This window comes from Lissotriton helveticus, chromosome 2_1 (genome assembly GCF_964261635.1).
Source record: "Lissotriton helveticus chromosome 2_1, aLisHel1.1, whole genome shotgun sequence".
NCBI lineage: Eukaryota > Metazoa > Chordata > Amphibia > Caudata > Salamandridae > Lissotriton > Lissotriton helveticus.
Genome location: NC_136059.1, coordinates 1,417,914,321 through 1,417,931,137, shown reverse-complemented (window position 1 = coordinate 1,417,931,137; position 16,817 = coordinate 1,417,914,321). Strand labels below are relative to the sequence as shown.

The following is a 16,817-nucleotide window of genomic DNA, read 5'->3' as shown; positions in this document are numbered from 1 at the left end:
GGCGAGGGGGTAGTATTCCAAAGCGTATGACACCTTACACAACATGTTTTGATAAAGCCAAACCAAAGTTAGCGTCTGACCGCGAGGTTCATAATACACTTAAGAGTATATGGTATGGAAATATCCTAGAACAGCTATAAGGACATGGTTCCGAAAGCTGCAGACAGGCTCAGCTCATGCTAGAGCACCATCTCACATAAAACCAAGCACTCTGCCTTCAGGATTGTTAAGGCCTGCCATAGGAGTCACTTATAGGTGTATATATGTCTAGATATAAGGTTACTCATCAATCATTGAGAAGGGAGAAGGAAATGTATGTGATCCATCCAGTTTCCTTGAAATATAGTCTTCTAAATCAGTTGTGAGGGGGGGAAGGATCACTTGTCCTGCTAAGCTGGATTTTACAGGTAGGTGGGATGTCCCTTGGTAAAAAATCCTCATGCACGTGAGTAGGTGTTATTCTAGTAGCGGTATATCTTGTTTCTCTGCTATATTACTCTCGTGTCTGCATAATCATAGGGTTAGTAGGTATGCAGCCTCCGCCTGGAGGTAGTAACCCAAGGTTAAAAGCAGTAGTGTCCAGTGATAAGTGGTGATTGTGAGATTAAAATAACTCGGACAGCCAGATTACGATATTTATTGTTCTGGATTCGAGTTAAGTAGTGAAAATTTATAGTGAATATGCGTAAAGAGAATTGTTAAGGTTCTCACGCTATCGATTTTCAAGGGTTTAAAAGGTCGACATGTTTCAGCCCTATTCGCCTAGAGAGGTCAGTGGGCTTTCTTCAGGACCGTGTGAGAAGTGAATTGTAAAGCAACATACTAGTCCTTTACACCTTTGAGGTCAATATTGTGCCTGTAAATACAAATGGTGTAGATAACCTTGGGTTAGGTGTTGGGACATAAGACAACAGTGTGCATTGTAAATTCATGTGCAACTTATAAAATGGCAATACTTTATCGATCACTACATCTTGCAGTCAAAACCACATACTCAAATCACCGGTTGTCCACCTTATTCATGGTCTGATGCCAGTCCCATTGAGTAAAGTTCTTGTCTATATATTTTTACTTCGTCATGGTAACTATGCTTAGTTGTTAACTCAAATATTTTCTTGTTGGTGCCGTCTTTTATTGCGCATTATTGTGTGGCAGTCAAAAATGGGGTACTAGGAGGCTAGTTATTCACATTATGTTGTGATCATACAGTAATTGGTGCTAAGGCGCAATGTTTTGTGTGTACACTCTGTCTATTAGATATTAGAGTGGAGTATTCTTTCCAATTCCATCTGATGGCTATACGATGTGCTTACAATCTTATTTCTAGCGTTTATTCAAAAATAATGCAAGCCCCAGTCATAGCGCATTCGCAAGCATGCCTCAGACTCATCATACTATTAGCGGCGACTCCACGTACCTCTGCACTGTTATTACGTGCTTCCTCAGGTACCAGGGAGTCTCTAGGAGGGGGCCCTTTTCTAAAAACAATGGTAAGGGATTAGTAAAGTATTCGAGTACTTATCCTTTGGGACGCCGGTCCATGCTCCGACTTCGCTCGTACCTGTCGCTCCACGCCTCCCGCGCCGCTTGTGCTGACTCTGCCGTCCTGGACCCGGTAGGGTTCGTGAGCACAGCGGGCTGTTAAAACTGCTTCCTCGATTATGGACATTGTAAACAGACTATGGATTTTCGTATGTGTTTCGACATCAGTGTACATTCTACAGTTTTGTTTTATACTCCAGCGTATGTTTCTTTTTTCAAATCCTTCTTTGGCAATTTATTAAAAAGTGATTAGATTTTGGAAACTCTAAAAACCAAGGACCACAATGCTGAGAGCATTCTTTTTGAAAAAGAACAAAGGTGGGTTCACAGATTGGGCACCGATGTACGAGGACTTAATGATAACATTCCATGGGCCAGCCTAAACAGATAAGAGAATGAAAAAGACAATGAGAGATGTACATATATGAACAACACTTACAATCACATTAACAAATAAAGAGTATATGTCAGAGACTATTCTAACTGCCTGATGAATAGATATGAATAACGAAAATCCTTTCTTATACCTATCGGCCTAATATTCAAAACTATAGGTCATTATGAAAAATGACACACTGCCAACAGACGCCAACAGAGCGCAGCTTAATTAACTAGGCGAAGAGTAAGGGGATCACTATGAACAACTCACGAACATCTGCCCCGGCGTACACTGAGTCTAATCACTTTTTAATAAATTGCCAAAGAAGGATTTGAAAAAAGAAACATACGCTGGAGTATAAAACAAAACTGTAGAATGTACACTGATGTCGAAACACATACGAAAATCCATAGTCTGTTTACAATGTCCATAATCGAGGAAGCAGCTTTAACAGCCCGCTGTGCTCACGAACCCTACCGGGTCCAGGACGGCAGAGTCAGCACAAGCATCGCGGGAGGCGTGGAGCGACAGGTACGAGCGAAGTCGGAGCATGGACCGGCGTCCCAAAGGATAAGTACCCGAATACTTTACTAATCCCTTACCATTGTTTTTAGAAAAGGGCCCCCTCCTAGAGACTCCCTGGTACCTGAGGAAGCACGTAATAACAGTGCAGAGGTACGTGGAGTCGCCGCTAATAGTATGACGAGTCTGAGGCATGCTTGCAAATGCGCTACGACTGGGGCTTGCATTATTTTTGAATAAACGCTAGAAATAAGATTGTAAGCACATCGTATAGCCATCAGATGGAATTGGAAAAAATACTCCACTCTAATATCTAATAGACAGAGTGTACACACAAAACATTGCGCCTTAGCACCAATTACTGTATGATCACAACATAATGTGAATAACTAGCCTCCTAGTACCCCATTTTTGACTGCCACACAATAATGCGTAATAAAAGACGGCACCAACAAGAAAATATTTGAGTTAACAATTAAGCATAGTTACCATGACGAAGTAAAAATATATAGACAAGAACATTACTCAATGGGACTGGCATCAGACCATGAATAAGGTGGACAACCGGTGATTTGAGTATGTGGTTTTGACTGCAAGATGTAGTGATCGATAAAGTATTGCCATTTTATAAGTTGCACATGAATTTACAATGCACACTGTTGTCTTATGTCCCAACACTGTCATGCCTCAAGCCCCCTCCCAGTGCGCTGTCCCTTTAATTGTGCACTATTTAGGTTTCCTTGACCCAGGGAGCGACGCTTCACGTTCTTGCGTCTAGCTCCGTTGGGTTCGTTTGCTGCCTGACTTCCTGTGCCTGACTTCCGTTTCCTACGTCCTGGCATTCTTCCGGATCGAGAGTGTCCTCGGCTCCGTTGGTTCGTTTGTGAGCCTCCGCAGCCCGTCTCTCTTGTTTGCCAAGTGCATTACCACCGCACTTGTGTATTTTGACACGTTCCGTGTCGTATCCCGATTTCACTGCCTTTCCAGTGTTCTGGTGTCCCGCCCGGCGGCCGGGTTTATCTCCGCCATCCGGCGGGATTCCTCTCCCTACCATTGGCCTCAGTACTGCTCCGTTTGTCAGCCGGGCTTGTGCTCCGCTGACGAGCCGGGCATCCTCTCTCTGCTGTTGGCCTCATTTCCGCTCCGCTTGTCAGCCGGGTTTGTCTCCGCTGACAGGCCGGGCAAACCTTCACCCCTCCTTTTTTCTCCTACACCGGGGTGCTCCGCTGCCAGCCGGGTTTTTCTCCGCTGGCGGCCGGGTTGTTACCGGTGCTCTTACCTTAGTCAGTTAGGGCCTTTCTTTACCCCTGCCCATCCCTTCTGACACCATTTCCTTGGGGTCATTCAGCTCTTGTGATATATTTCACCTATTTGGACTTGGTATCTTGCGTGGACCAGTGAGGATTGGGCTACAGCTACATGTTCTAGAATCACGGTAACAGCGCATTATTGCGCTGCACATTGTAATTGGTATCAGGAAGACTGTATTGAAGTGTTTGATTCTCTGTTTTGTTTATTGTAGATGTTGTTCCCACTATCAAGGATATTGGCAACCGAGTTCTTGTATTCAAACAAACCTTTGGGGTGTGCTTCGTGGCAGTTAAGACAGAAGATCAGAGTGAGCAGGATATATTGTTAGTTGCTCATAACACAAGTATACATAGAGTCATTAGACTTATGAGGGTTTTGTCTTCTTCACTGCAGCTCCAGTTATATCCATTTCCAGAGGTTCTCCCATATCCATTCAGGGACATTACCATACAACCAGCTAGGTATGCAGGGTTATGTTGTGTAATTGGGAATGTGACTGTCCTCTTCAGATTTAAGAATATAACTCTTTGCATTACAGTCTCTCTTGATTGCCAAGCCCACAAGAAGGTTGAGACGACCAGTCTGAAGACCCTCAACACCCAATTGTTACCCCAACCTTTCCTTGTTTTGTCTCCCTGTTTTCCCCTGGCTTGCCTCCTGTGCTCTAGTGCTTGATAGAGTCGGAAGGCTGCAGGGGAAGGCTGTGGATTATACTTCGGATTCCTGACGCTCCTGCAGAATCGTCGTGTATCCTTTACAAACACCTTCCCCAAGGTTATCTACACCATTTGTATTTACAGGCACAATATTGACCTCAAAGGTGTAAAGGACTAGTATGTTGCTTTACAATTCACTTCTCACACGGTCCTGAAGAAAGCCCACTGACCTCTCTAGGCGAATAGGGCTGAAACATGTCGACCTTTTAAACCCTTGAAAATCGATAGCGTGAGAACCTTAACAATTCTTTTTACGCATATTCACTATAAATTTTCACTACTTAACTCGAATCCAGAACAATAAATATCGTAATCTGGCTGTCCGAGTTATTTTAATCTCACAATCACCACTTATCACTGGACACTACTGCTTTTAACCTTGGGTTACTACCTCCAGGCGGAGGCTGCATACCTACTAACCCTATGATTATGCAGACACGAGAGTAATATAGCGGAGAACCAAGATATACCGCTACTAGAATAACACCTACTCACGTGCATGAGGGTTTTTTACCAAGGGACATCCCACCTACCTGTAAAATCCAGGTTAGCAGGACAAGTGATCCTTCCCCCCCTCACAACTGATTTAGAAGTAGATATAAGGTTAGACATAGGAATACTATATCTAAGCAAGGGGTGATTACACGACCTTGCCCCAGCTGAGTGATCAGCCAGTTGGGTCAGTTTGGATGGCCAGCCAGGGGTGGCAAAAGATATGCTGCAGCCCCTGGTAGGCCTTGGATGCACCTATGCCCTGGGTACCTATAGTACACTGTTCAGGGGCTCATAAGGTGACCCAATATCCAATTAGGTATGTACCTAAGGTACATGGAGTCCATTTTATAGGGAGAGCAGATAGCCTGGGGCACTGATTAGCAGGATCCCAGGCCAACTAAGTCGAAAACCAGCTAAACACAAGGCAAAACATTTGGGGTAACCATAGTCAGGTATCCACCTTCCTACACCCAATGCCTCAACCTATTTTTAATATTAAGTAAATATACAGTGGCATATAAGGGGACCATCCACCTTGCCTTCATGGACCTGTCCTCAGCCTTTGACTGTGTGAACAGGCAGAAGCTGTGGCGGTTCATGAGGGCAAAGGGGGTAGAGGATGGCATCGTGAACTTTCTAGAAGATTTACATAGACATACTAGAGCAAACGTTAGATTTTCTCAAGATCTGAGTGTGACGAAGGATTTTAATATCAAAAGGGGAGTCCGACAAGGAGGTATTTTGGCTCCCTTTTTGTTTAACTTTTATATTAATGAATTAGATAGCGTTTTACAGGAGGTGGGGGCTGATTGCCCTAGAATTGGTCGGCGGGGCCTTCCGGTCCTATTATATGCGGACAACGCTGTCCTCATATCTAGGACCAAAAAAGGCCTAAAAGCTCTTTTAACTCCTTTTAAGTCCTTCATGACAGACAGGGATTTATCAATCAACAATTCTAAATCGTTCATTATGCAGGTAGGCAAGCCACCAAGACGGAATTTCCAATTTAATGTGGGTAATGCAACAATCCCTACATCCAGCACATTCTCCTATCTTGGAGTCCTCTTTGACAACAGGTTAAATTGGGGCCCGCATGTTTTAAAAAAGAAAGGGGATGTTGCAAGGGTGAATGCATCAATATTTAATTTTGCATCTAAATTGGGGAAAAAAGCCTACCGGTGCAATGTCGCAGTTATACAATGCAAAATCAGTGACTACAGCAACATTTGGCAGCGAAATTTGGGGGTATATTAGAGGAGAGCAACTTCAGACCGCAGAGAATTTTTTTTTTTTTTAAACGACTGCTGTGTCTCCCGCAAGGTACATCTAACTTAGCTGTTCATGAAGAGCTGGGGGTCCAGTATGTCAGTGATATTTTTCACGGCGCCCACTGTCTTGCTGGTTAAAACTTTGGCTAACCCTTGATATCTCACTTACGCATATGATTCTAAAAGACTGTCTGTCTATGGACAACTCATATGCTATACCCTGGCTGAAATACTTGAAGACAAGTTTTGTAAGCCTAGGGGGGGGAAGAGTTATTTGAAACTCCTGATTGTATTAATAAGAAGGACAAGGAGGCTATAAAAATGGCATTCCTCATAGAAAGGAGAACGATGAGGGAAGCCACAGAGGTTCAGAAACCGAGTGTCAGGACATACGTTATGTTAAAAACAACTCCACATACTGAGCCTTATTTATTGGGCTCCCTGACCTCGTATGAGAAATGTTTATTAACCAGATTTCGAATGAACCAATTTTATTATCTGCTTGCTAGGCCACAAAAAAACACTTTTAGTAAAGAAGCAGCTCCCTGCGGCTGCGACAGAAAGTTTTATGTGTTTATGCAAATTTTATGAATTTCCTCGCAAACGCTATATGGTTCCACTTTTAAAGAAACGTAATTTTTGCCAGATTAGACCTGCTATGATGTATTTACAATTACTACATAGTGATAGCATCCTTTTTGTATTAGAATTTCTGAAATCAATTGTAAAGTACAGAAAATGCTTGGATTAGTAGTAATGAGTTTTACTAAAATCTTTTTTATGCGTGTACTACATTTTTAGCATAATTTGTACTGTGATAATTTACTGCTAAATCAGTATTATTGCTTGTTGATGATGATTTTTTTTCCTTGTAATAATGAATTTTGGACTGCTGTATATTGTACTTTTATGGTTTGCAAACCAAACCGAAGTAAAGTTTTATTTGATTTTAGAGACAGACCATAAGCATAATCCTGATTTTGTCCTTTCCGAGGAAACACACCTAGTGGGTTATGACTCATGGATTCATAATACTCTTCCTCATTTGTATTAGATAAGATATGGTTGATAATATTTTCACATATTAACAAAAGTGTATTTCATCCACAACATGTCCAGTGGAGGAGTGGAAGGACCAGAGCGGAAAACTATGCAGGGGTATGATACAAATTCAAAAGTTAAGATAGTGAAACCAGTTTGATGGTGATAACTGGGTCAAAATAAATCTCACATCTTTGTAGGGCTTTGCAACAAAGATGGTTGGTCACAATGAAATGCTGAGCTTGTAATTTTTGGTCTTACATTTAATCTTCTCCCAATAACGATTTTAATAAGATTTGAGGTTGATGCAGGTAGTGTGCACAAACAAAAATGTCACTGAGGCCCAGTGTATTTAAGGTATTTTAAAATGTGCTACCCAATGAAAAGAACCAGCGTAGGCAGCTGGTAGAAAAGGGTATTTTGATAAACTCTGGTGACTTCATTTGCTGATTGCCTGGCAAATCAAAGGGCGGGTTAATGCCCCTGGCATGTTTATATCCTTTACCCCAATCCTCAGGAAGTTCATTCGACCTTCATTTAACATTCAAAGGGATGCAGTCTGTGCTGTAGACAAATGTTTAATACTCAAAAGACCACAAATCTGAGCCCCGCAGAAAGACCCAACAATTGCTTTAGTTCTAAACAGCTCTAGAGGTGCTGACAAATGCCCTAAGCTCAACTTGAAGTTAAAGGCTGACAGACACTGCCCACTCTTTCTCAGGATAACTACTTTCTTTACCTGGTGGCTGACCAAACCATCACGTAAAACCTAAAACCTAGCTAATTAAATAAATGTAAAAGCTCTAACATGTTATTATTTACTGACAAGGTTCTGTTCTGTAAGCATTATCTCCAACCTACCCTTAGCCTACATTTAGCAGAATTAGCTTCCAGACTTTCCAATTGACAATAGTTTTGGAATGCACCAAGTATCCTATGTAACGGGATCTCCATACAAACCAATGATATGGAATCATCTGCATATATTAAAAATCATAAAGGGGGCCCACAAACCATCAGATAATTGATCCTAAACTTCAGGCAACACCTTGCATATTATTAAAGAACATGTGAGAAGGTACCCTAGAAGAACTCCCTTAGGAAATAGGAAGGAGCTTGCTGGTTCCCGACCAGTTCCAAATCTTAAAGCTACCTCATTGATGGCATGCTGGAAACAAGCATTTGCAATGCAATAGGTCTCGCATTAGGAAAGTTTGAGCTATTGGTATTATAAATTACACATTTTTTATTTATGTTTTGTTTTTGAAAATAGCGAAATTAATAGCTTTGTCATTTACAATGCCAATAGTTATAACTTTCGCAAATGTGACACCTATAGCATTGGTAATGCAATATGTGTTGTATTTACATGACTTACATGTATTGATATTACAAATAACAATGGCTTTTAATTCTTTTTCAATAATTAATACTTAAATAAAAGTTATTGTAATTTATAATGGCAATAGCTTAAAGTTTTGTAAATAACTTTTGTGAAGATTATGTTCAGTGTATTTTATTGTGACGAAAATCCAAGAACAGAAGTGAAATATTAACATCTTTTTGTTACATTTGTAATAAAGCTTGAAACATTGAGAGAACATATTTGAACCAGGTGTTGTTGAATGGTTGCACGGATTGATGCTGTGGTGGCGTTGAGTGCTGTTGTGATGGCGAACGAGTGATGCTGTGGCGTTCAGTGGTGCTGTGGTAGCACATAGTGATGTTGTGGTGCCCCTAAGTGATGCTGTGGTGGTGCGGAGTGATGCTGTAGCTGTGGTGGTGCGGAGTGATGCTGTATGCTATGCTATGTTTCTTTTTGCTATCCTATCCGATGTTTTGTTTTGTTTTGCTATGCATTGTTATGCTATGCTATGTTATGCTATGCTATGTTGTGTTGCGTTGTGTTTTATTATGCTATGCTTTGTTTTGCTATACTATGTTTTGCTATGCTATGCTTTGTTGTGTTTGGTATGCTATGTTTTGCTATGCTATTATATGTTTTGCTTTGCTATGCGTTGTGTTTTGTTAAGCTATGCTATGTTTTGTTGTGTTTTGCTATGTTTTGTTATGCTATGTGTTGTTGTGTTTTGTTATGCTATGTTTTGTTATGTTATGCTATGTCTTGTTATGCTATGCTTTGTTTTGTTTTGTTTTGCTATCCTCTGCTTTGTTTTGTTATGCTATGCTATGTTTAGTTTTGCTATCCTATGCTTTGTTTTGTTATGCTATGTTTTGTTGTGTTTTGATATGCTATGCTATGTTTTGTTATGCTATGTTGTGTTTTGTTATGCTATGCTATGTTTTGTTGTGTTTTGTTATGCTATGCTATGTTTTGTTGTGTTCTGAAATGTTTTGTTATGCTATGTTTTGTTATGCTATGCTTTGTTTTATGTTATGTTTTGTTATGTTATGCTATGTTTTGTTCTGCTATGTTTTGTTGTGTTATGCTATGCTTTGTTTTGTTATGCTATGTTTTGTTATGCAATGCTATGTTTTGTTGTGTTTTGTTATGCTATGCTATGTTTTGTTGTGTTTTGTTATGCTATGCTATGTTGTGTTTTGCTATGCTGTTTTGTTTTGTTATGCTATGTTTTGTTTTGCTATCCTATGCTTTGTATTGTTATGCTATGCTATGTTTTGCTATCCTATTCTTTTCTTTGTTATGCTATGCTGTGTTTTGTTATGCTATGCTGGTGAGGGTGAGATTGTGTGAGGGTGTGTGAGGGTGAGAGGGTGTGAGGGTGTGTGAGGGTGAGAGGGTGTGAGGGTGAGGGGGTGCGAGGGTGAGGGGGTGTGAGGGTGAGGGGGTGAGGGGATGTGAAGGGGTGTGAGGGGGTGTGAGGGGTGTGAGGGTGTGTGAGGGTGAGGGTGTGAGGGTGAGTGAGGGTATGTGAGGGGAGTGAGGGTGTGTGAGGGGAGTGAGGGTGTGTGAGGGGAGTGAGGGTGTGTGAGGGGAGTGAGGGTGTGCGAGGGGGTGAGGGGGTGTGAGGGTGGGTGAGGGGGGTGTGTGAGGGTGTGTGAAGGTGAGGGTGTGTGAGGGTGAGGGTGTGTGAGGGTGAGTGAGGGTGTGTGAGGGTGTGTGAGGGTGAGGGGGTGTGAGGGTGTGAGGGTGAGGGGGTGTGAGGGTGTGAGGGTGAGGGGGGGTGAGGTTGAGGGGGTGTGAGGGTGTTAGGGTGTGAGGGTGAGGGGATGTGAGGGTGAGGGGGTGTGAGGGGGTGTGAAGGTGAGGGGGTGTGAGGGTGAGGGGGTGTGAGGGTGTGAGGGTGAGGGGGTGTGAGGGTGTGTGTGAGGGTGAGGGGTGCGTGGGTGGTGAGGGTGAGAGGGGGTGTGAGGGTGTGTGAGGGGGAGGGTGTGGGCTTGTGAGGGTGAGGGGTGGGGGTGAGGGGTGGGGGTGTGAGGGGCTGTGAGGGTGTGAGAGTGAGGGGGTGTGAGGGTGAGAGGGTGTGAGGGTGAGGGTGAGGGAGGGTGAGTGTGATGGAGGTGTGGGTGACGATGGTGTGGGGGGTGTGGGTGAAGGGGTGTGAGGGAGAGGGGCGTGAGGGTGAGGGTGAGGGTGTGTGTATGGGTGAGGGTGTGAGGGGGTGTGAGGGTGAGTTTGTGAGGGTGAGGTGGTGTGAGGGTGAGGGGGAGATAGTGTGTGAGAGGGAGAGGGTGTGTGAGGGTGAGGGTGTGGGGGTGAGGGGGTGTGAGGGTGAGGGGCTGTGAGAGGGTGTGTCAGGGTGAGAGGGTGTGTGAGGGTGAGAGGGGGTGAGAGGGGGTGAGAGGGTGTGTGAGGGTGAGTGAGGGTGCGTGAGGGTGAGGGGGTGTGAGGGGGTGTGAGGGTGAGGGTGTGTGAGGGTAAGGGTGAGGGGGGGTAAGGGTGAGGGGGTTTGAGGGTGAGGGGGTGTGAGAGTAGGGGGTGTGAGGTGGTTTGTGAGGGTGAGGGTGTGTGGGGTTCGAGGGCATGTGGGGGTGTGAGGGTGAGGGGGTGTAAGCGTGAGGGGGTGGGTGAGAGGGTGTGTGAGGGTGAGAGGATGAGAGGGTGTGTTAGGGTGAAAGGGTGAGAGGGTGGGTGAGGGTGAGAGGGTGGTGAGGGTGGGTGAGATGGTGAGTGAGGGGTGTGTGAGGGTGTGTGAGAGTGAGTGAGGGTGTGTGAGGGTATGTGAGGGTGAAGGTGTGTGAGGGTGAGAGTGTGTGAGGATGAGGGTGTGTGAGGTTGAGGGGGGTGAGGGGGTGTGAGGGTGAGGAGGTGGGTGAGGGGGGTGAGGGTGTGTGGGGGGGTGAGTGAGGGTGAGAGGGCTGTGAGGGGTGAGGGTGTGAGGGTGAGTGAGGGTGTGTGAGGGTGAGTGAGGGTGTGTGAGAGGGTGAGGGTGTGTGAGGGTGAGGGTGTGTGAGGGTGAGGGGGTGTGAGGATGAGGGGTGTGAGGGTCAGCTGGGGTGTGAGGGTGAGAGGGTGAGTGAGGGGTGTGTGAGGGTGAGGTGTGTGATGGTGAGGGGGTGTGTGAGGGTGCAAGGGTGACTGAGGGTGTGTGAGGGTGAAGGTGTGTGAGGGTGAAGGTGTGTGCGGGTGAAGGTGTGTGCGGGTGAGGGTGTGTGAGGGTGAGAGTGTTTGAGGATGAGGGGGTGTGCGGGTGAGGGGGTGTGAGGGGGTGTGAGGGTGAGGAGGTGAGTGAGGGGGTGAGGAGGTGGGTGAGGGGGTGTGAGGGTGAGGGTGAGTGAGGGTGAGAGGGTGAGTGGGCTGTGAGGGTGAGGGGGTGAGGGGGTGAGAAGGTGAGTGTGTGTGAGGGTGAAGGGGTGTGAGGCAGGCAGACAATGAGGACAATGAGGGATAAGTCCTGGTGTTGCTAGATACATATAAATATGGTTAAGCTCCGGAATATAGGGTCACTCAAAGTGGCAGACATAGGGCAATACTCTTTCAACTGAAGCAAAATAGCAAACTGTAAATGTCACATACAAGCAAACGGAAAACATGGCAGCTCTAGCAATCACCTTTTGAAAAGATACAGTCTTTATGTATTCATTAAATACTTGCCAACAATAAACCAGAAACTAAAAAGACTAGCGTATGACTGTATTTTTAAGTTTCATAAATACACTCACTGTGTGCAAGAGCATTAGTCATCTACAAACCACATGCTTACTACGACTTGCTCTGAAAGTGTTAGGCGGATTTCCCTAGTTTCCGATAAGTCATGAAAAGATGAAAGTTGCCTCAAGCTGATTAAGACTCTCCCTTACCACAACTTCTTCATGTTTTGCAATCCTTGGAACAGAAATTAGCCGGAACTGGCTGCGTTTTACAGCATCATCCCCGTCAAATATCTTCAAAGTTTGCTTGCCTGAAAGACAAAGAAGAGGTTTTACCATCCGCGTGAAGGGATAGGATCAGAGTAAGAAGTGCTAGCCACAGGCCAGTGATGGCTTCAGTATGCATCCACCGAGCAGTGGCTGCATTTCATAGTCAATCGGGAAGAGCCTCGAATTACACCAGGGAAGCCAAGCACTCTAGGCTTGTGTGTCAACAAGAAGAACCAGTGGTTCCTAACATTTGAGAGAAACGATCTCACACAACAGATCACAGCATGCTCAATTTCCTTTCACATTTGCTAAGTAACAGTATGGGAACTCTATCACATTCAAAAAGCTTTATTCGACAATTAAGTTATAAAAGCATACATAAAAAACCATAGTTTTCCAGTATAAAATCCATAAAAACACTACAATAAATACCTAAGAAAGGATTAAACTATTACAGACTATTGCCGAATATCAATTTTTTACAATTTCATAAAATCCTAAAAAACCTTCATTATTCATACAGAAGAGGGTAATATCGCACATAACTCATAAAGTAAAGCATCCCCCGTGTTTTTCACATAATTAACGGTGGTAGGTACTTAATATTCAGGCACGACTGCAATTAATCGCATGCGGATTACCCAAGCCCATTTCAAGAATTTAGCCAAAGCAATAGCGATTGGAGGACTAGAATCTGTACATAGGATTCTTAGAGCCTCAGCATGTCTGCGTATGCCAAGCAATCTGCATATTGGCTTAACCCACATAGCTCTAGGGACAGTATATAAGGGACAGAAGAAAATGAGATGACTTATTGTCTCTTGTTTTTTCCCACACTTAGGGCATTTGTCCTTGCCACTCTCACCTGCCCATTTGGCTGTGAAAGACCTAACTGGGAGGGAGACTACTATAAGTTGGAAATAGAGTTTACGGTCCTGCTGTTTCTCTATGGCATCCCAATATGCTTCCAGCTTCGGTTCGGCCTTAAATTCCAGAAAGTGTCCTGTTAAGTGTGAGGAGAGACCATTTGTGTAAATTTCTGCATTTACCATCTCCCAATACTTTTCTTTCAGGATTTTCTTGGAGGTGAACACAGCGTTTACCGGGTCATCCCATAGTTCCCTCATTCCCAGTCTATATACTAGGGACCGGGTGGACTTCAGCCAGTGTATTTTTTTACAGCCGTCCATAGCCATAATCTCCCTCACATCCTGTGCATAGTGCTGTAGCTCATCTGTGGTCCATAGGTTGCTCCAGTACAACAAAGGCCGCAAAAAAGCAAGATCTTGAACTGCTTTTTTCCCAAGGTCCCACATAAGAGGTATTAAAGGGGTACTTATAGGAACGCTAGTTGCTTTCCGCAGAAATTCATTTTCTGCTAGCGTCAGGTTTCTCAAATTCTGAAAGCCCCAAAGTTCGGCGCCGTAAAGAGCTGAACTTAGCACCTTCATCCCATAGACTTCCAATAGTGGGCTAATGGGCTTTGTTGTTGAAGAGCTAAACCTTTTCAGAAGAATGCCAGCCTGCTGGCGGTGTTTTAGCACTGCAATATCTAATTGGCTGGTCCAGCCCAAATCTCTCTGGAGGGTAACCCAAAGATAGGTAAAGGAGTCGACTCGCTCCAACGGGGAGCCATTCATGTATATCATCCCTCTGAAGGGTCTAGTAGACCCAAGAGATGTACGACCACTGAGAACCATAAACTTTGTCTTTGCCGTATTTATTTCAAGGCCCCTTTCTAGACAAAAGTCTTCAAAGCGCTTTAAAGCGCGCTGGAGCCCACTTGGCGTTTTTGACAATATCAAGGTGTCGTCCGCTAACATGAGGATCGGGACCCGCTCACCACACATCGCAGGGGCATCAGTCGGGATCAGGGAGAGGTATTCCGCCACCCCATTCACGAAGAGCGAGAACAAGGTAGGCGCCATGACGCAACCTTGCCTCACTCCCCGCTCAACCGGGAAGGTTTCCGTAACCACCCCCTGACGCCCCCACCGGACCCGAGCGAACGTGTCCTCATGTAGGCGGACGATTAGGCTCAACAGCTCAGGTGCCATCCCGAGCCCTACAAGAACTTGCCACAAGATATTACGTGGGTCAAGATCAAAAGCCGCCCTCAGGTCGACAAAGACGGCGTACAGGGAACTCTATCTTGTATGCGTTGTTCAATGCCCCATTGGCTGCCTAGTTATTGGCCCCCACAAGTTAAGAACTGGATTGCTTGCTTGGTTGCCTCAGTACAGAAGACTGAAACTAAAGGATGATACCAACGTGTATTGGTGTGGCAGGAAAGAACGATGGCGGCTAATTAGAAACGAATTGTGAGAATAGCAGATGAGAAGGCTGAGAGTACTGAAGAGGAAATGCATCAGCATTAGTATGTGGAATATGTTTTCAGAATATTTCTCTACAAAACATCCTCAATGTTTTTATTGTTACAATTTTTAAATAAATATGAATGTTTTAGAATGCATGTTAACTACATGGCTCTACAACACCTATAATATTTTGCTAGCTAGGTATTACGGAGTAGAATGTGTTCCAAAACAACTGCCATCCACTGGAGCACTCTGCTGAGAATGAAGCCTTCTGAAAGACATCACCCTCTTCCTATTGGCTAATGTAGGTCTGGTGAAGATGGTGGAGTTCCCACAGTTCCTAGGTGCGGTCCAGAATATCTCCATTGTAATTCCCAGGTTTCTGTTTGTGAAAATTGAAAGCATCCTGGGCAGGTAAAACTTGAGCTTAATTTGAAACATTAGGATTTTGACTGTCTGATGAGAAGGGCAGGGGTGCCATGAATAGTTTCTTCGTGCCGTGATCCAACTAATATCAGTCTGCTTCAGCACGGCAATGGACACAATTAACTGGTTCATCACATTTGATTACAGCAGTTCTACACTGCTACCCGCGGAATCGCGGAAACTACTTATGTTAATATCACTACTGCTCAAGCAAGGACTTAGTTGGATTCTTAATCACTATTTAATGCTTTCCCCAGGGCTTCAGATATGTCCCTTAACTTGAAATATGCGAGGTGCCGGTAGGCCTAAACGGACACTCCGATTTTTCCCTCAAGTTCATAAATACATTTTGAGCAGGACTAAGTCTATATCCTCACAGTTGTTAAACAAATATCATAAACAGGATTTGAGAAAATACCTGTTATTCTTGTGCTTTTGCCCTCTTGTCTGGATTATTGTAAGTCTATTTAATTAGGTGTGAAAAAACTGAACCACCATCTGCAGATCCCTCAGAATCAGGCAGTCAGACAGACATACCATGTTGTACTCACTTTTGCAAACTGTCTAATGCAACCTCAGTCGCTCACTATTCAAGTAACTCTTTTAGGTATTATGCATTGCCCACTGAATCACAAGCTGTTAATCATCTTCCTTTCTTTTCAAGTGTATCAGTAAATAACCTCCTTCCAACACATGTTCTTCCAGCTCACTGCCCCTCAAAATTCCCTCCCTCAAACAATCTAGAATGTGTGATCAATCCTTTTCCGTTCTTACATTGACTCGTGGGAGGTTCCTCCCTCATGCACTTGAGAGGGATTTCGTTTTCTCATTCATTTAAGAAAAGGTTCTTTAAAATCTGTTATTGTAGGGCTTTTAGAACCTCTTTGTGTTGTTAGTTATAGTGACAATATCTTCCCAGTACCAAGAGCATTTTGGGTGAATGAGTACAATACAAAACATTGCCGATATAAGTCACTGTTCACACAACTCATTTCGACTTCTCCACCCCCATGAGGTGGCTTCATCTTTTTCAGAGATTATGTTCTTCCTTTAAAAATGTTTTGCTAATTCTTTTCAACAAGGAGAAAGGAGAGAGAACAGAATAGTTATTTTCTAACAATTAGTCTTCACTTGATTATGAAGAATGCCATATGAGTAACACAGCTCTTAGAAAGGTGTAACTTATAATCAAGGGAACTTTCTCAAAACTGGATGATTTACAAACTGGAGGTTGTTTCTGGAGCTGAAATCTAATGCTGTTTTAGGATCACTGAGGTATTATATGTTGCACCTCATGCAGGAATGGATCAGTTGATTTGATTTCCCAAGCTAGCTACAAAGATATTGAAATGAGCTGAGTCACATGATCGGCTAGTGAGGTACTGACTAGATTTCCGTCCGCATGCATCAGACCGATGAAAATAAAGAACTCTTCTTTGGTAATATTATGTTTCAATGAATTCTCATAAATGTTGAATGCTGATCACCAAAAGAGGGGTCAGACTGTCACTGATTA

General features: G+C 43.9%; 1 protein-coding gene across 1 annotated transcript in view; it reads right to left on the bottom strand.

The window, feature by feature from the left end:
* DGKQ (diacylglycerol kinase theta) overlaps nucleotides 1-16,817 on the bottom strand; it is a 1,501,752-nt gene that overhangs the window by 411,949 nt on the left and 1,072,986 nt on the right. Inside the window, exon 8 of the mRNA XM_078676348.1 lies at nucleotides 12,498-12,598. Within this exon, the coding sequence (XP_078532474.1) occupies nucleotides 12,498-12,598 (101 nt within the window). The remainder of the gene's footprint in view (nucleotides 1-12,497; nucleotides 12,599-16,817) is intronic.